The 20,408-nt window shown below is 37.6% G+C and overlaps 2 protein-coding genes across 3 annotated transcripts in view; one reads left to right on the forward strand and one right to left on the reverse strand.

Annotated features, from left to right (window-relative positions):
- Positions 1 to 20,408, forward strand: part of ubac2 (UBA domain containing 2) — a 92,030-nt gene that overhangs the window by 6,810 nt on the left and 64,812 nt on the right. The window contains exon 4 of the mRNA XM_088604345.1: positions 773 to 879. Coding sequence (XP_088460471.1) covers positions 773 to 879 — 107 coding nt within the window. The remainder of the gene's footprint in view (positions 1 to 772; positions 880 to 20,408) is intronic.
- Positions 292 to 8,022, reverse strand: gpr18 (G protein-coupled receptor 18). Of its 2 annotated transcripts, XM_088604369.1 has the most exons (3): positions 7,779 to 8,022; positions 3,234 to 3,284; positions 292 to 2,058 (listed from the first exon to the last, which is right to left on the reverse strand). In XM_088604369.1, exon 3 carries the CDS (start codon positions 2,028 to 2,030, stop codon positions 1,035 to 1,037), a length of 996 nt encoding a protein of 331 aa, XP_088460495.1. In that variant the 5' UTR covers positions 2,031 to 2,058; positions 3,234 to 3,284; positions 7,779 to 8,022; the 3' UTR covers positions 292 to 1,034. The 2 variants fall into 2 exon arrangements, with proteins under 2 accessions (XP_088460495.1, XP_088460485.1); XM_088604359.1 differs by lacking the exon at positions 3,234 to 3,284 and having other exon boundaries at positions 7,779 to 8,014.

Below are 20,408 nucleotides of genomic sequence, written 5' to 3' on the forward strand. Positions count from 1 at the left end.
GTACTGTGCTGTAAAATAAGTGACACACTACCGAAGGTACTGTCACTTCTTTCATAATGAACCTCTATTGTTCCATTTCTTTGGAAAGGGTTGTAGATATTATTACTGAGGCCTTTTTAGGAATACATTTAACCTTTAAAAAATTTAGGTTGCTCTTCTTCTGCCTGTGCCCTCCACTGAAGTGCAGTATGTCAGAGTTCCATAAAATGTGTCCTGACAAGCCATTATAAGTCTTTTAATGAATATTTTGTCTGTTTTCATGCGAGTAGAGTATGGAAATCAGAACTGTCATTACAGATATATATTTTTTATTTGAATACTTCAAATTAGTATTTTCTTAGGAAATAACCTATTTTTGACAGTGTGATATTGAATTATGAAAGCTAAAGGAATAAAAAATGAAGTAATGAAGAGTAACACATTTTTTAATACCCTGTGCCAATCCTGAAACAATCCACTGTTATAGGCAGGCCAGTGTGGCGCTCTCATATGCAGTGACCCCACTGGAAGAACAAGAGGTGTCCTAGATTTAGGTACTGTCCTAAGATCGGCCATCAGAAAGCTATGGCATAGAAGGCAACTTCAAGTCTTCAATAAATGTGAAGAGTACAACAGTAAGAAAAGCAACATAGCTGTGCTTGTGGCAGGCTGGAAGTAAACATGATAATATGACCTCTTTACTTGTGAATCTTGGTAATGGGAATTGAATGAAAGATGCAGGATGTTAGCAAAAGTGCAACAATGAGTAACACGCCTTTCTTTCTGGCCACAGTCTTTCCTGTTTGGCGCGTGGATTCTGTCGGCCCTTTTTGACACCCTGCTTGCCGAAGCTCTGCGCTGTTTTTCAGACCTCAAAGTGGATGTTCTGCCATCTGGGCTGTAAGTTCTGTTTTCTTTCTCACTTCTTGTCACGGTGCAAATCAATTTTTTCAAAATATTTCACATGACATAGATCAAGCAACAGGTGACCATGCAGAGGTTGTGAGCCATGGTGCCTTTAGATGGAGTATGGATACAATCAGACTCATCCTGCCTCAGATCATTCCACTGTTAATGTTGCTGAGAGATCGCACGCTGCCCGTGTGCAAGCTCTTCCTCCTGACACTGCGCAGGTAGTTGCGGTACAGTATGACGCTGATGACGCGGTCCTGGAACTGTTTGGACACTATGTAGTACAGGATGATGTCCAGGCAGGTGCTGAGGTTCATCATGAAGGTCGTGAAGGCTGCCCAGGCGCTGTAGTCATGCCCAGTGTTCTCCAGCAGCAAGAAGACGAAACAGACGTGGAAGGGCACGAAGCACACAAGCACCTGCACGATCAGGGTGATGATGATCCTGATCGACTTCTGCTTGACTTTGGGCTTGAGTTTGGAAGTCCGCCCGTGAATGAGGTTGTTGACGATGATGGAGTAGCACCCGATCATTATGAAAATGGGCACCAGGAAGAAGAAGATGATGCGGACAAAGTTCACGGGGTTGTCCTGCTTTAGATGAATGATGTCCCGCATCTTTACACAGGTGGTGAAGTTACTGGCCTTGTCGGGGTCGTTGTCTGTAAAAAGCAGTGGCGCCGAGCAGCCCAAACTCATTATCCAGATGCCAGCGCAGGATATTACGGCTTTGCTGACGTTCTTCAGCTCCTTGCTGTGCTTGGGCTGCACTATGGCTACATACCGGTCCGCACTTATTAACGCAAAGAGCCAGAGAGCAATGCAAGGGTAGAATACTGTCAGGGCTGCTGTGATTCTGCAGAACATATCGCCAAACGGCCAGTAGTTCTTCCCATAATAAACCATGCGGAATGGCAGTACCAAAATAAAGATCAGGTCCACTAAGGCCACGTTCATCATGTACATGGTGACCGAGTTCCTCCTCTTGGTGGTGAGGCTGAAGACCCATAGTGCTGTGACGTTCACGATAATTCCAATGGTGAAGATTGTGCAATAGAACACTAATCCTACAATCCTGTATTCCACTGGCTCGGTTTCACCTGTCATCCTGTCCAGAGAAGTATTGTCATTTGTTTCCATAACAGCTGGTTTCCTTTAAGACATGATGCTGCAGCAAGGAGATATAATAAAGAAAATCCAACACATGAGCAAATAAATCCCAAATAACCAGACCAGGGCTTTAAGTATAGACTATTCTAATTCAGAGAAATGCTACATACTACTTAATATGCACTATATATTCATTACTTTGACTATTTACCAATTACTTGTAAATAATTTTATATCTTGGGTCTTTTCACGGAAATAAAAACAAAAAGATTTTTTAGTTCTTTTGCAACTTTATGCCACCCCCAGCTGTTTCTGTTAGTCAATGATTAATCACCGTTTTCACATGGTATATCTGAGATACGTTCCAAAAACAGTTACCTCGGGTGAACATCTTTCAGTGGTTGTGTGTGAACCCCTGAGGTCATTCCCTTGGTCTATGCAAATCAAGGAATTTGAAAGTGGTGGAAAGTTGTGGCTGCTTTAATTTTCTTATACCCCAAAGCCTAAGAGCACATTTCTACATGCACGATGAAAAAAGGTTTATAGCTGGTCACTCCATTTATTGGTGTGGTAAGGACAACAGCATACTGTAAAGTATGGTAGTGTCATCACAGATTAAAGACTGTTACTCTCAATAGTTTATAAAAACATTTATTATTAATTCTTCCTTCACTTTTTAAATGTTTATAAGAATGAGTATAAAGCAATGTACAGTAAGTGTTAACATATCATTTTCATTAACGCTATTCAGTTGATCCAAGATGACTGTGGAAAAGACATTAGTGGTTACGTACAATCAAAAATTAGTTGAATGCTGAAATATAAAGGAAATGTACTTAGATCATTAATTTGATTAGTGGCTGCTTGTAAGTATACATAAACCATTGTGAAACTTCCCCTGGCTAGTTCAGAATCCCGCATCAGAAGTGTTGCAAGCTTCGTCATGTAATTATTTTGAGGGGGATTTTCCCACATCCTGTATTTTAAAGCTATCTATACAGTTAGTGGGGTAGAGGGACAATGAAAGTGCTGGAACGGGTTTACCCTCTGGCTCACAAAAGTATCAGAACTGTTGACTACCATCTTAGAACAAAGTACACAAAACAAAGTCTAGCTTTTTGAGTTTTGTCTGTAGTGCAGGACATGTCCTCTGGATGTCTGCTAATAAATTCTTATTTCTCTGTACTGGCACTGAAAATTAGTACAAATCTGAGAATCACAACTGTCACTCACTTTGTCACAGAAAACTAGCCTTAGAAAACCTCTTATTCCCAGGTTCTGAAACTAAGCAAATGAGCAACTGTTACATGATTTAGAACAGATGCCAGTGATGAGAAACAGAATGAAATGAAAACAGAATTAACACATCCGTATGACTGTACAGTTTAAAGAATATTTAGAGCACTGTATTACAACTCAGAAAAGGAGCTTTTCTTTCTGATAAACCATATTCTTGTCCAAAATAGAAAAGCCCGGGTGTATGATAGATACTTATTAAAAGCAAAAATATTAAACTCTTTATCAGGAGTTATATATACAGGTAATGGACATAAACTGGATATGCCTGAAACCAAGAATATAACATCCCAGCAAGCTTAGGAACCTGTGTAAAAATGCTGCAAGGACCTGCTTGCCCATAATTATGGTTAGAATGCCAAAAGAAAAATCTTCAGTGTCACTGAAAGATTGTTGGGCAGCATTTGGCAGGAACATCAGTGACCAATACACCTCAACTTCATGAAATACCAGTAACAGTGCTGTCGAAGGTGATGTGAGCATGGAATTCCAAGGGAAAGACTTAATCTTTGAGTGAGTGGAAGTGCATACTTCAGGATCATGCTATTCATATATTAATGCAAAACAGGCGATCAACAGCAGATCAGTTGACTGCAAACTGCAAATTTCAACCTGTAGTATGAGCAACTTTTTAAACCTGTAGTATGAGCAATTCTTTAAAAATGGTCTACTGAGAAGTCCACAGAGCAGAATGCTATAGTCCTATTGCAGTGCACAAACAATACACAATTACAGTATGAATCTGGTAGTGCAAAAAGCACAGGCAGTGAGGAATTGAGTAGAACAGTTTAGGAATGTGAAATAGTCAGACGATGATTTACTTTCTCTTGAAAGAATGGTGCCACATCCCTCCTACAGAATCCTAGACACTGGTAGACTCTATGCCATGATGCATACTGGCTGTACGGGCTGCATGAGGCAGCCCAGAACCATTTTTAAATAATTTTACATTGGTCTTTCCATTTTTTGTCCATACTGTTTATACCTTCATCGTTTTCAAATGCCAGAAATCTCCTAATAATTAAATTAGGCATGCCCTTCAGGTATTTGTGATTACAATGAATAAGTGAAATCTACCTTGCAGGTGAGTGGTTAACTTGAATTTCCCGTCCTTTTGTTATGAATGCAGATATGCACATAAAACGAATGGCAATATTTTCTCATAATTTTGGCACCTGCACTAATACGGCACTGTATTTTACATGTATATCAGTTGAACGCATACAGTATACTGTATATATAAACATCATGCTTTCGTCTTCAAATCTCTGCTATTAGAAAATGTTTTTTTTTCACAATAAATCTACATATAACTTAGATTGTTTTGTTAAAAGAAATAAAGATCTTTGTTTTCAGACACATTGGTTAGGTTAGCTGATTACAAACCGCCTATGTAACTGATGAGTTAGTCTGTGTGTGGGGGTGAAAGAAGGAAACAGCTGTGTACAGGCCAGTGTGGCTTCTGTAACTGATGTTACTATGGCTCAGTCAGAAGCTGATTAGCTGCTTGGCTGCAGCTGTACTGATCGTGAAGTGTCCAAAAATAAACTGTATATACTGTAAGTAACTCATTTGTAAAGCCCCAGTTTAAATTTGTGTGCTTGAGTTGGGGAATTTGGTTAACATACTGTTCTAAAATACAGTTTTAGAAATGTTATCCCCCTGCTTATTTTGAAAAGAGTGACTGTTCCTCTCCTTAACATAAAAGCCAGATGTACCAATATTAGTGGTAAAGGAGCAGGAGGCAGGGCTGACTGAGGTGGAGTTCACAGGACATGATCATGTCTTGTACACAAAGCCAGATGGCAGAAAACGTCTTACAGTGATCATCTTGCCTTTTGCTGTTGATTTGAATGTGTAAAAGAAAGCTGGCTTTAATGTGCTCTGAGTCACAGTAGAAAGAGAAGAGGAAGTGGGCAGTGGACAGAGGAGAAGGAGCACTGTACATTCCCCTGGGGGCTGTGTTGGCAGTGGGTCGTCTGTACAGCCTCTCACAAGATTCTTGTTGCCAGATCCCTTACTTATTTGGAACTGCATGACGAGTACTGTATCTTTTCCTGGTCTGTGTAAACATTTGGATCTGTTTCTCACATATGAGCCCACATTCTGAAGAATATATTAATTATGAATTGTAATTATAGTCCTGTGGCCAAGGTATAGCATTCAAAACCTGAAGTGGGGCTTTCCAGCTTCACTTTTTGTGGTCTGCAGGGTTTCTGTGTTTTAGAAATAACTCTACACCTGAGATTAAACTGATCCAAGGTTTAACCAGACCAGCTCATCCCTTCTGCACAGACATAAACTGTTGATGATTTTTTTAAAGAGGCTTAGAAAACCAGCTCGATTCCAGACTGTCAAGACTGGTCCTAAGGTCTGCCTAACACCAGACCTAAGACCCAGATTAAACCAAAACTCTTGTGGAAAGTCGGTAACTCAGGTGTGGCTTGTTGTTTGCAAGACATTTTGTTTTTTCCCCCCACTCTGTGAAAACCTGTCAGCAAAGTTTTCAATTTGCAATTCCACTTGGGAAATAGATTTATGTATCAATCTACAGAGTCATGTTATGTAAAAATGACTGGCCCCTCCCAACACTGGACTTCTTCAATGTCCGCATAATACTTCTGCAAGCACCGTACAAACATTAGACTTCTGCAAGACCATACTGATGCACAAATCTAAGTTGCCATTTATAGATGTTGTGGTTTCCACTCTGTTTTGGTCTTGGTGTTGCCGTCATTGTATTATCTATGCACCAGACTGCTTTTCTGTATGGTAGGGCTTTGCATATTTTTACGTAGCGTAGGTTCCACAAGAACGCTTGTCTGGTATTCCATAGCCCCTGAACACTTGGTGTGAACTTTGGTGACTGGGAACAATGTCTGCTGCATGGATTACTACTGAGTGAATACATGGGGGTCCCTCGAGGCACTGTGTAGTACATTGTAGATTTTGTATTATGCTGAGTCACTTCAAGGCAATTTTATGCGGATGACTGAGCAGATATATTGTTAAAGGGATAATTAACAGGTCTGACAATCTTACAGTTACAACATTTAGGGAACTCTACACCCTCTGAGGAGAGAAGGGCCTCTTAACTACCAGCCTCACTCTTCCTCCTTCCATTATTAACACTTTCAGCCCTCTTTCTGTCAGTCATTTCTACACTGTGTAACACTTACACCGGAAAGTATAGTATAGGATATTTTTTTCCAGCATGCACACAAAAATAACAAAAACCTAAGATTTCACAAGCACGTTATACAGTAGTATTTTTGAGGTCTTTAACACTAATACAACAGTGTAATTCAGTTGTGTGCTAAGTTCTCTCATTGCTGTTTTTTGGGTATGCATTCAAGATCGATCACATTTGCACATTAATGGAATCTAGATGTCTTTTGCTCTGTTTTGTTAGGCTAGTACCTGTACAGGCGTTGCTTTGCCAAAGAGTCTGACAATGTATTTCCTTTAATAAATAATAATGTAGTTATTTATTTCATTTACATTGTGATTTGTAACCCTGAAAAATCTCAAAATATTTCACACCTAGGAGAGGATGCCCTTCAGCATTGAAGTACAGCATTCACCTGTTTAATGTGTTGAACCGTTCTGCATTGCCAGCCCCACTGCACAGCATGTACTGTATAGTTTGCCATGAGTGTTTGTGATCACATTTTGAAGATTCTGATCTTTATCTTTTTTTTAAGATTAAAGATTGATAATGATCCATTTGTTATAATAGTAGAAAGCCTTAGTGGTATCTTTGTACAAATTGCTTGTAGTGTACATATATTGATACAACGGGTTGTGATCACTGTTCGGATATGTATTTTAATTAGTGGTGCATCTTGTAATTAGGTTTAATTTTTCCTTCATTGAGGAAGTTGAAGAGGCTTTTCTCTGAAAACAAAATGGACTATGTGGCCACTGCTTCAGAACAGAAACTATAAACCAAATGAAAAAAGAGAAGTTGAAATTTGATTTCAAGAACTAAAAATATTCATGAGTTTTATAAAGTTGCATGGTACAAATTAGGATGTGTGTTTTATACTATTGTTCAAAACTGTTTTTTATTTCAGCATGTTCAAGTACCTCCTCAATTCATCAGAAATATGCTGTATCATATATTATGTGCATGGTCAGTCAGTAAGAAATGGAATTTAATTGGTACTTCTGCTATATTCCATTTATACCACTAATTCTTACTTTAGTTATTTTCATAAACAGTTATATTTATTAAAAGTTGTACTTAAATGCTTTTGTGTTGATAGGTGGCGTAGGAGAACCAGGTCCTTATTTTCCCTGTTTGAAAACTGCCCACTCCATGAATGAATTTAATGGTGTTCTGAAACATTGTAGTATTTTGAACATTTCCTGTGAGGGCTTCGACGCTGTGAAGCAGTTCATTGAGAAGCAAACAGAAACATGGATGCTTAAACTACAGTACATTTTGACATAAAAGCATTAAGAAGAGATTGACCTTACCTTTGTCTTTTCTTTCGTCTCATGTACATGTACTCATATCAGAGAGGCTTCATGAGCAGCAAGGTACAGTATATGATGTGGCTTTGAAGCTTCTCCCCGTGCTCCGCAGAGTGCCTTGCCTGAAGTGATCTGAGGAAGTGATGCGATGTGATATTTTGAAGGCCTTTCTGTAACTGCGGCTTCTGTGAAGCCCCTACACTTCCTCCATTGTCAGCAATGACTGGTGGAACAAAAACTTCTCGTCTCTGTTACAATCTGGGTTTCTTTATATTCTTGTTGCAGATGTTTTGTCCAAATACGACCTGAAGATTTAAGGGCTGGTGTTAGGTGAAAGTACATTTTGATCTGTCTGAGAGAGTTAAAGATGAAAAAGTAATGAGAGAATTTCTGTTACCCACCCTTGTTATTTATAATATTATAATGAGACAATGGGTATTACAGAGAGTTCTGAACTTCGTAAACAGGAAAAAAGCTGTCACTGAGTCTGTTGTCATGTTGTTATTCCACTACATTTTTGATACTTGCACCAGTGGAATTATCACCCACTAACATAACTCAAAAAAGGGCTTTTCATGTACCAGTTGATCTTTGAAAAACATGGTCCTAGAAATGGTGCTTTTATTGAATCCTGTGCTCCTATTTGTGTTTATCATTAATTTATTTGGAGAACTCAAATAAGAGTAAATTTTCATTAATGGCGATGACATCTGTGTATATCATTCATTTATTTGGAGAAGTCAAATGAGAGTAAATTTTCATTAACGGTGATGAAGACAAAGAGTACCCTTTGAATTTTCTAGAACAATCTAAGCGAGGAAATGCTGAAGGGTAGAATCCCAGAATTTAAACCAAGTATCCTCTGGTTCAGAGGGTCAGGCGTTTTTTTAACATTATGTCTTTTGTTATGTTATTGGGTTTCGAAAGGTGCATTATAAATAAAAATTGTTATTGGATAAAGTTGTTATCTGTACAGCAGAAAGCAGTTCTGTGTCTTGAAGAAGTAGTCACCATGCTTGAAAGAAGGTGCAACGGACATTCAATTAAAAGGTTGTGTGTCTCCTGCTTTGGAAAATACCATTTAGATGTAATCATAGGCTGTTGTGAAGGAACTTATCAAATGTGTTCATGTACTTTAGTGTGTTGTTGAACTGATGTTCTGTATTATGCCATAGTGTTCTCTGGGCAAATTGCTGTTAATATGGAGTCTTTAAAAAACCTCTCAAATATTAGCATCCTACTTTTATTGACATTTCTCTTTGTCTTTCACATATGTTTATGGTCTTAGCTTCACCTGTTTTGTTGTTTTCATAATATCAAATGTTTCCAAGGAAGGTTATTAAGCTGGTCTTCATAGGAATGGACCACAGCATAAATACAGGAATAGAGAAAGGCGATAAGTGGGAAAAGGAACCGGAAAAGTCAGAGATCTCCTTTTTCTAACCAGGCTGGAAAACAGATTCTGTCTGGGTAACCTGAACAATGAAAAGAGTACCTTTGGACTGAGCATTATTACAAAAGAACTTGCTGTCTTATTTTAGGAAATTCTGGGATCTTATTTGGGAAATTCCTGTATTTTGCAATTCTCATGTTAAAATGTTAAAATGTGGAGAAATTGGTTTCCATTCACTTGTGGGCATTCGTGTTCAGAGGGAGATTTAGTCCTGGGTAGAATCTGTTTTCTTAAGATGCAGGTTTTCTTTGAGGTGTATTCATATTGTATTGACAGACCTTTGGAATTCTCTAGGCCTATAGTAAGGAGGGCTTTGGAATACACTAATTGTATATATCTTGTGATGCCACAGCGGGCACAGTCATCACATGGGCTTCCAAATACGGGTGTCTAAGATTGACAGACACAGTCCAACATGGGCCTTTACATGGTGAGTTCACCAACCACTGTGATAAAACAAACTAAATCTTCCCTACTCATGCATACAACTGCTTCTACTGTAGCACAAGCCATGCCTTTGACACAGGCAGGGTTGGTGTTCAATAACTGTAAAATGTATTGTATTTTGTTTTCAGAAATATTGGGCAAAGCATCAACATCTTGCTAAAAATAGTGTATATGAGGCATTTCAGAACCGTAAAATGGCCGCTTCATCTTGCGTCATTGTTGGAAGTTAGCCCGTTAACCTGTAGCCTACCCATAGAATTCATCCTCTGAGCTTTAAAAATGGCATTTTGACTGGGTTCAGATCTGGTAGTTGAGAAGGCCATGATATATGGATAACATTCGTGTCATACTCATCAAACTACTGGGAAACCATATATGCTTTGTGAATGTTGTCATTGACATTGGCATTGGAAGACACCTACAGTAGTATCCCAAGAGGAAATAGATGTTGCAATATGGGGTGAAAATCTTTATGGACCATTATGTATTAAGTAAGTGATTAGAATTGACCTTGCTTTCTAAGAGAGAGAGAGAGCATCCCATCCATGAGGGGAAATACACCCCCACACAACGTTATGAAATATTACCAGAAAGTAAGCACCTCTTGCTGCCCCAGTATAATACTAGGTTTTTGGATTACCTATATTAATTTTGAGGTTAGACAGCATATGCTTTTCATGAGCACTACCGATAATTTGACATCTCTTTTTATTGTTGAATGGACCCTCTTTTAACAGATCTGATTACAGCAGCAACTTGTTCATGCTTGTTTATATCCTGTGTCTCATCAATGATTAATGCAAACACACCTGCATTCTGCACACTCACTGTGGGTCGTTCATTATTGATATCGGCTCATTCCGGTATTTGCCTCAAATTGAATGACTGAATTCTCCCACTTCATGACAAAGCGGTCAATGATGGGGCATTGATGCTCTCAGTTTCCTTAAGTCTAATTTTTTCCCTTATTAAAAGATTATGCATGCAACACTTTCTGTCCACAGAAAATTTATTGCTTCCTCTGTAGTCGCAATTTCTCATACTGGGTATGAAATTTTTGTAATGGAATAAATTCATTGAAGGTATAGCAAATTTTGCACATTTTAAATTAAATACAAAATTGTGAACTTTGTGAAAATACTGTATGATTGCCATGTTGTTGCAAACCGCTGTCTCACCATAGGCAAGAGTTTGAGTGAATTCTGGGTGACGTGAAATGGCCTTTCCTGCTCACTAGCTGCTGTAAGCAAATGAGAAACATGATCTCTGAAACAACTTTAATCCTTTTGGCTCTTCAGAACATAGTGGTCACACACAAAACAGAGGATCAGATCAGCAAAAAACCAAGCTGTTTCATTTTCTAAGGGATATTCAACTAGGACTGATGTTGGTCCCATTGAGAAGCTTCTCGATGAGATTCAGCTTGATGCATGAGCAAATAAGTAAGGGTTTTGCAGCAGGCAATTCACCATGAAAATATTCCAACATGACCTGCATGCAACGTTAACAAGTAAGTAGTGTTTGTTGGCAAAACCATCTCAAAGTAGATATGTTGAATTCAATTCAGTTGCACTCATTCAAATCGGCAGTCTAGATAAAGTACCCAAACATATGTTGCTTTGTATTTGGTTGTATCAGAACATTAAATTAAATCAGTAGCAAAATTCGCTTAGTGTGAATGGGTTTTTTGGGAACAGAAATCGATACATTTTCATAACTTGTCAATTTGGGATAGGACATTTTCTCTGCCTGGGATTACATGATTATGAAACCTGACAGTTCGTTGTGTGAAATATATTTTCATTTCGGATACTGAACCAAAACTTGTGCTCAAATTAGGTGCCATTCCTATCATTTTTTCTAATAACAACCGATGAAAAACAAATGCGGTGAAAGAGTGACGTCAGTGCTTGACAAGAAATACTGAAAAAAAAATCTTTACAATTTAAGAGATCCTTTTTATCATAATGTTTAAGACTTAAGTTAAGATGGGCATTAAATATTTCTATTACAATGTATTCCCAAGACATCTTGTTTACAGTGTAATAGGTCCGTTTCACATCACTGGATGTTTTGTTTCCTCGTTCTGAATCGCAAACAATGACTGCAATATGGCGCTATCCATGCCTGGAAATTTAGTCTATTTTGTAAATTGGAGGTTTTACAGGTGTACTTTGTAATCGTACTTTCATTGGGGTGTGAAATGCCTTCTGGAGTCTTAACTGATTTCCATTTCATACATCTTTGAAACAATAACAATACAGTTTTCTTTGGGTGGGGGATCACTTTGTAACCATTTATTTATTATAGCTTTCTTATTTGCTGCCAAAAATATTTTAACAACTTTAAACCACATTTTTCATGTTAAGGCAGTTGGAGAATCCGATTAATTATATTGAAACCTGGCTAGATCACCAATTATAGCTTGGACTGGAGTATTTTTTTTAATCTAGTCTCTATGTTTTTCCACTTGGCTGCCATTTTATCCGTCACACCAACAGACCAGATGCTTGAGTTGTGCCGCATAATAATATTCTTTGAGACTGGGGAGTGGTTTTTTGTTCTTATCTTACCTTATCTTAAAGGTTGTAGTGAGTACGAAACAAGCCAGTCAATGTAGTAAAAGCCGATACCTTGACTTCCTACAGGGAAAAGCTGGATGAGACAATTGGATCAATGGGCTTCCTCTCATTCGTAACCTTTCTAATGTTTTCATGACAGCCCCATTGTGCATCTGTTTTTTCTCCACTGTTGGATATATTCTGATAATAGACTACTATTTCACTCTTCACTCTTAATCATCAGAAAATGGTTCTTGAAATTGTAATTCACCCACTTTTCATTAGACTCATTCAGGAGAGATTTCCCAAAAAATATTTTTTGATGTAGTAAATTTGATTAAATTTAAAAGAAATGTAAGTGTGATTTATGTTAATTTGTATAAAGCAATACTAAAGTGCATTATGGATCCAATAACTTTGCCTCGCACAACTTTTTCGAAAGCAGCTTTTTGAAAAGAGGAACAGATACTGTTGTTTACAGTAAAGTCCAAAAATCCCTTTACTGCACTGGTAACATAAAATAAACCACAAGTAATGTGTTTCACCTCACTATTGCTTCACATGCTGAAGTGAAATAATAGTTTGATTTCGGTTTAAGTTTTGTGCATAACCGCGTCTGAAAATGTTTACCGGTGTGGAACACTTTATGGGGGCAATTAATTTATAAAGCATTTCAGTGTGTAAATATAAGTACTGAAATCAGGTTTAACTCTTTCCTAAATGTAATGTGCAGGACAATATGTAAATTTAGTGTGAATAAAACATTTCTCAATAACTGTTTTTAAAAATGTAACATTTTACCTTTCATTCTTATTTCTCTACAGTCACACAGCAATGATTGATTGATTCTCAAAGCTTGGAAGGAAATTAATCAGTTTTTTTTTTACATTTTATAACATTGAGTTGTAAAAGTTACTTTATTATAAGACAACATGAAAACCGTAGTGCTAGTTTAATCTAAGTGAAAATATTCATTTAATCCTACTTTTGCATTTTGCATATACTTGCATTTTATTGTTGCAATGAGAAAGAATATTCTGCCTGCTGTCCTGTTTGATCAGGGTATGTTGGATTAATACTTTTGGTTGTCTCTGCATTATAAAGAGCATTGTAGATTGCATTAGTTTAGTGGCCAAAATCTATAAATTTTCTAATATTGTGAGACTAGGACCTCTCCAGTTCTGTACTGTAGGTTTTTATGGTTTAAGCTGGCGTCACTTCTCACAAGTAATACAACCACAATGTCTGTGTATGGCTAGGGTCGTTTCCTGTCAAGCACTTCAGCTTCATGAAAGACACTTTTTATATAAATAAAAGTAGAGCAAAATAATCCAAAGGTAAGGGAAAGTGGCTTACAAAGTTACTATTTTGACTGCTTGCTTTAGTTTCAGTTTCTCAGTATGATTCCCTTAATTTGATCTTTTTCATTAAGAAGTGCCGATGTAACGAACAGTTCTTTCCGGACCCTATGCGGACGACACAGTCCGACGGAGTGGGGAAACACTAGGGAAATGTCATGCAGGAAAACGGGGCAGAAGACAGGGGGCGTGTCCAAGGTGCGCTGGTGCACGGGGGAGGTGTGGCCGAGGCGAACGATCCAAGAGTAATCCATAGAGTATCCAAAACGCAAGGGTAAGTCCAAAACCAGGAGATCCATCCGACGAAGGAATTAAAAACCACGAAGGCCGGGTCGGAACCGGCGGACGGGGAACAGGAACGGGAACCGAGGTTAAAACCTTAACGGGACCAGGCGCTTCCTGGTCCCGGACTCGCACGATATGGAAATCAGATGCAGAGCCCGGAAGAGCGTCAGCGCCTGGCTTATAAGGTGGGCAGGGAATAGGGCGCAGGTGCATGGAATGAAGTCTTTAGTGAAAGGGCTGGAGCACCCTTAAGGAGGGGGGACTATAGTCGTGACAGCCGAGAGGTATAAAATGAGGTTTCCGAGCTGTATCTCATTTCTTAATGAATCTTAATGAGTCTCTTAATGTTTGCTGTTTTTGCTGATTGCACGGGTCCTGTACCACTTTCTGCAAATAGTGTTTATATTTGTTTATATCATCTGACACATATTGGAAGTGGTTTAAAATATAAGAGATCTGCAATTTTTTTGCATGCTTATTTTACAGTGTTTTTACCTCTTAAGAAGTTTGAAATGTTATATAATGTATTTGAAAATAATTTGCTATATTTTCTTCCTGCATAACTTCATGCTTCAAAGCTGTCATATCTGTATTAAAAATGACAGAAAAGCTGTGAAATTAAAGGAATAAGTATTTTCACCCTTTCAGATTTTAACACAATAATGTGTAGATTCTCGAGAAGGCAGTAGCCTCCTATCTCCTTAACCACTATTCTGATAAATACTCTATGACCTGTAGTGTCAAAGGCTGACAAAAGATCAACTCCAAACAAAAATGTCAAAATCCCTTTGCTACTGGCTATGAGGAACTCTTATTTCAGTCACTAGTGCTAGTTGCTAGTATCTAGTGACCTGAAATAAGAGTGGTTTCAGTGCTGTGTTCTTGAGAAAAACTTAACTGAAATTTGCCAAACAAATAAATGGTAAATAATTTTTAATTAACTTCTGCTTGCTTTCTTTATTTGCATTTCTTTATATTTTTATGTATATAAAAAGCAGACTTGCCTTGCAAAAATTAATCAGAATGCTTTTAAATGTGAAAAGGCCTTTGACGTACTTGTGCCCCATCTACTGGAAGAAATTGAGTGCTAAACAGTTGAGATGTTTTCTGCTCAAAAATCATTAATGCATTGTGTTTGACTAACGATGTGTTGTCTGATTTGTACTGTAGGATTAAATATTGTATCTGACTTGAACAAAACAGTCCTTCCCAATAAATATCCTACATAATACTAAGTTATATATATATATTTATATATATAAGGATATATAAAATAAAAGCATTAATCCCCTAGCTGGTATGTCACAGAAAAAAACATATCCTATTATACATCATGCTTAGCACAAGGGCCTGGATTAAATCTATGGACCACCACTTTTTTATGCACCATATAAATATGTGGTTTCAAAATGCAGATGTAAACAGCTAATGGCAAACAATAAGCTGAAGCAGCATACTGTGATGGTAATATGCCGTCGATTGGAAGATTGAAGGATTAATATAATTGGGCTTTATGCTTTTGATAGCCGAGATTTTTTAATGTGATCAGTGATAAACGCAGATAATGAAATATCTGTTTAAGCAAAAGCAAGGGATACTGGGTGGCTGACCAGTGAATGGACTTTATCGAAGTATGCTAAGAAAGATATTTATGGACAATATAAAAGTTGAAGATTCAAAGACATACACTGCTTTTAAAAAGTATTCACCCCCTTCCAGTGATGTCTCATTCTGTTAAATTATGAATAATGTATACACATTTTTAAAGAAAATGGTTACGGTGGTATGGACATATCATGAGGAGGGACGTTGAGGAAGTAACAAAGAGGGTAATGGAATTTGAGGTGGAAGGTAACAGAGGAAGAGGCAGGCCTAGAAAGAGATGGATAGATTGTGTGAGAAAAGATATGGAGGTATGTGAAGTGAGTGAGGAAGATGTGCTCGACAGAGACAAGTGGAGAAGAGCAACCAAAGCAGCTGACCCCAGGACAGTCTGGGACTAAGGCTGTGAAAAAGAAGAAGAAGAAGATTTTTAAAGAAAATGATTTAATCAAAATTCTCAAACTGCACACCATTATGAGTGAAATAATTTAGGAAAATTCTGTAATGAAAAATAAAAAGTAAAAACTAAAATACTATTATCATTATTTGTTACACATGCATAAGTATTCCCAAACCGAGAGATAGCAGAGAAATTAATAACATTTCATTAGAATTATAGTACTGCCCAACTATTACATTTCACATATTATTATTCACTATTATTATAGGTTTTGGCCATGAGTCCATCTTAATCTAGACTCAAAACCTTTCTTTTAAGAAAGGCTTATACTTAATCAGTGTCTGTGTCTGCTCCAGGGTCTAATGACCATGTGTCTTCTGTTCCAACTGCTTGTCTTTCTTATAAGTGCTTATTTTGTAATTTGTTATCCTTTCATCTTTGTTTTAACTTGTTTACACCTATAGTAAAATGCTTTGGGATGTAACTTGCTACATAAGATAAAGTTTATTGATTATTATTTATTCTCCATCTTTCAGGGACAACAAATATACAAAGACTTTTATCAGTCATATGCTCTATCAGTTCTCATCCAATGTGAGTGTTCATGTTATAAGACAAATGTTGTGCCTCACGTGTGATGAAATGACACCCATTTTTCCCCTTTGTAGGAGTAATTGTTTGTAATTGTTTACATTTCAGCACATACAGTACAAGTGTGGTTTGCAATTTGGCCTGTTCCTCTAGTTTTGTCAGTCATTGTGTAGATGGAGCCACATCTTTCTGATCTGTTTGCCTAAGTGATACCTTCTTTTATTTCTTGGATCAGCAAAGTCTTTAATATCAGGTACCTTGTGTCAAGCTGTGAAGAAGGCATATAAAGCAGTTTACTTTACACATAGAAATGCCATGCAGTAATAATAGAAGGGTGGAAAGCTTGCAATGTGATAATAACATGTTGTGGTGCCTAGCCCATATCCATGTTTCAGACCCTTTGAAGTACATGTGTACTATGTACCTATGTCTATTCCTCATGTTGTATCCATGTCCACATATGAGACTCCATTCAATGACAAAGCCCAGGTGCAGACTTGCCCTTCTGATCTGGAGAACCCAGCCTGTACTTTGTAGAAGAGTTTTTGCATGCTGAGGCAGTTTGGAGCCCCCTGCTGACCATCGTTTTTAAAAACACATTACAGTATTTCAGTTGTTTTAAAACCAAAAACTATAAACTAGATTTATTGGGTGTTATTTTCACTATAAACTAAAACTGAACACCACCAAAAAGTCAACATTGGTTCACTTGAAAGTTGATCAATAGATGACAGATGTATGAAGTTTTCTTTACCTGTGTACCTGTGGGCCAAATATTGTGAATCAATTATTGACTTGGTATTCATTTTAACATTTTCCAGATTTTTCATAATATTACTAAAAGTAATTGTAGTAATTGTTCAGACTGTGAGTGCGATGTAGCTCTTCAGGAGTGATTATTACTGATTTTGGATCGTAAGGCTAAAGTGGGTTTATTGTGGTTCTTATTGAATGTTAAAGATTTATATTTAATGAGTGCTGGCTAATTACCACTATTAATTGTCGCATACATTATATCTTTTTATATATCAGACATCTTTTTTTATACACATTTCTGTTAGTTGAGGCGACAGCTTTTGGAGATTTGTAGTATTTTACTTCAAACTGAAGTCTTTCTGTTCCTTGAAAGTCCAGTTCCCCCGTATAGATTACGTGTTTCTGTAGCAAGTGAGGTTTAGGGGACCATAGCTTTAAGATTGAGTTCTATAGAAAGATAGTTGCATTATTTAATTCTATAGAAAGGCTTTTTGTGGTGAGTGAAAACCATGACAAAGAGCTTAATAAGGGCTCATGTTGCACTTGAGCTCGCACATATGCTCTTAATAATAATGTTAAAAGTACAGATTAATATATAAAAACTGAATTGCTAAAACTTAACACACTATACAGTAGCTATATACTGTATGTTAATTTCAAATATACCAATTTCAAAACAAAATAGATATCAATTTTATTTTCATTTATAACCGTGTGGTCCCATACAAACAACTGAGGATGACGTCAGAAGCAAAATTCAGAAAAAAATAATACTGAGTGGAACAATGTACTGCATATAGGAAATGAAGATTCATAGAATGCAGAAGGCAGTCGCTTTGTCACTCTTGCTTTGAATAGAGTGGGAAGAGGGAACCTTTCTAACATGAAAGGCAGCAGAGTGTTGGTTTATGTATCCGGGTGGATTGGGTTAGATACTGTACATTGGGTTAACAACTTGTCCAACACTGTCTGTGTGACAGACTTTTTTAAAGAAGAGAAACTAGTGCAAGAGACAAGATAACCATGGAAGAAATATGCATAAAAACAGAATCAGAATGCAGCAGTTAATGCATTTTGGACATTGGGTGTACTGTTCTGTGGAAAGCATTTAAGTACAGGGAGTAATGAATATAGGCACTTTTGGGTTGGAATGTGTATGGATGCGGTTTTGGCATTTTGAAAGGGATCCGTTGCCAGATTTGGAATGTGTGCACCATTCCACATACTGGCCTTGTAATCTAAGGCAGGGTGGAAAGCTCCAGTTTTTGGGGACCATTGGCCTGAATTTTCTACAGGTGCCTTTCAATTGCAAACTGATTAAGACCCAACAAACCCGGCAATTTAACCTAATTTTAAAATAATGAGTTCAACTGATTAATTAATGAAGACCAGTGGTAGTGATCATCTTCCGGGAGCAAAGCCTGCAAACCCCTGTTCTAAGGCATACATTTTACATTGCTGATTTAAACTTCACAACTGTTTAACAACAACATTTTGAAGTCTGTTTCATTCATTTGTATGAATAGGTAGGTGGCATTGTGTAGCAGGTAACCTTTGGACACATGACTGGCAGACAGTGGGTTCCAGTCCTTGCTGTGGTCACTGCTTGTGTACCTTATGTCAGGTACCCCAGTTGCTGCAGTTTACCTAGTATTATAAGTGAGTACCAAAATTGCCTGGGGTAATCCATGTAATTGACTGATGTCCTATTCCAGGTTGGGGTCATCTGCTCTCTATTCCATTTAAAGCTGCAGAAACCAGGATGTGTGACACTATGGCTCGGATATGGACTTTACCTTTCTTCAAGCGTTAAAGAAGGTAGCAGAGCCAAAATGCAAAGAAAAACATTTATTTATTTATTTATTTATTTTTATGCGGCCATGTGTATTCAAAATCTATAAAAGTATGTCTCTCTCTTATTTAAACTAAGTAAAGTTGTAGTTTCAGAATTAAAACCATTTAATGAGGAGAAACCATTGATAGCTCATGAATTTGACATTCTTTTAAACTGATAACCCCTCCACCCTTCAGCAAGACCCAAGATGCAGTCATGTATACAGTCAGATTTAAAACATATACCTTTCAAAAAAGGGGTTTACTCAAGGCAGAGAGAAGTGCAAAAAAATCTCAAACGTAAACCCAGACATCGCTGAGAGAGCATTCATGTCCCATAGCAAGTCAGAATCGGGGATCTCAGTTCTGACAGAAACCTAGAACCTGAGCTGATTAGAGAATTCAGCAGGTCACTAGAGATTCAGAGCTGTGGAGAGCTCCTTGTCTTAAAATACATTTTGGGTAAATCTTCAATGATTCTAAACTGTAATTATATACTAGTCTATATATAAAACAAATATCTTCCTGTTACAATCCTGATGTCTTCAAAGGGGCCAAATTCAGACTTTCATTCTGACAGATCTGCACTTCAGAAGCAGAATTGCTAAAAAACTGAAATGAGAAAATCTAAATTAAGCCTAGTAGACAGTTACAGGGGATTTTTATGATACTGATATTAGCTGTCAGTAACCTATCACCTACGTTTTTTTTTATTGCTTTGGTCTGTATGAAAAAAGTAGTCCAAAAGTTATAGATAGATGGCAGTATAACCCTGCTGGAATTGAGGTAATGTAATAATAGACTATACACACACTTTGCTCCTGAAGAAGGCTCAGTAGCCAAACATTGGGTAGTTTTCTGTCGACAATGTGAAATTAACCCCTGCTTCTTTCTTTGGAGCCTGCGTGCTGACACAGCTCCTTACTTAAATATAATAGATTATATAAGGAGAGGTATTAGAATACAAGAAATGAGGTTTGAAACATATACTGTAGCATTTATTGTGTTTTAATGCCTCTCAGTATATATGTCACATTAATAGCTTTAATGCACTATACACACATACATTTTCGCGGTGTGGTGGCCCTAGGGGTGGAGCGGATCTGTGCCTGTGGCTGGAAGGTTGGCAGTTCGTATTCCGCAGCCGGCAGAGGAGTCCTACTCCGTTAGGCCCCTGAGCAAGGTACTTAACCCCAACTGCTCCAGGGGTGTCGTATAAATGGCTGACCCTGCGCTCTGACCCCAAGCTTCTCTCCCTCTCTGTGTGTCTCATTGAGAGCAAATTCCGGGTATGCGAAAAGACAAATTCCTAATACAAGAAATTGTACAGTATATGGCCAATAAAGT

This window comes from Lepisosteus platostomus, chromosome 2 (assembly GCF_059453375.1).
Source record: "Lepisosteus platostomus isolate fLepPlt1 chromosome 2, fLepPlt1.hap1, whole genome shotgun sequence".
In the NCBI taxonomy this organism is placed as follows: Eukaryota; Metazoa; Chordata; class Actinopteri; order Semionotiformes; family Lepisosteidae; genus Lepisosteus; species Lepisosteus platostomus.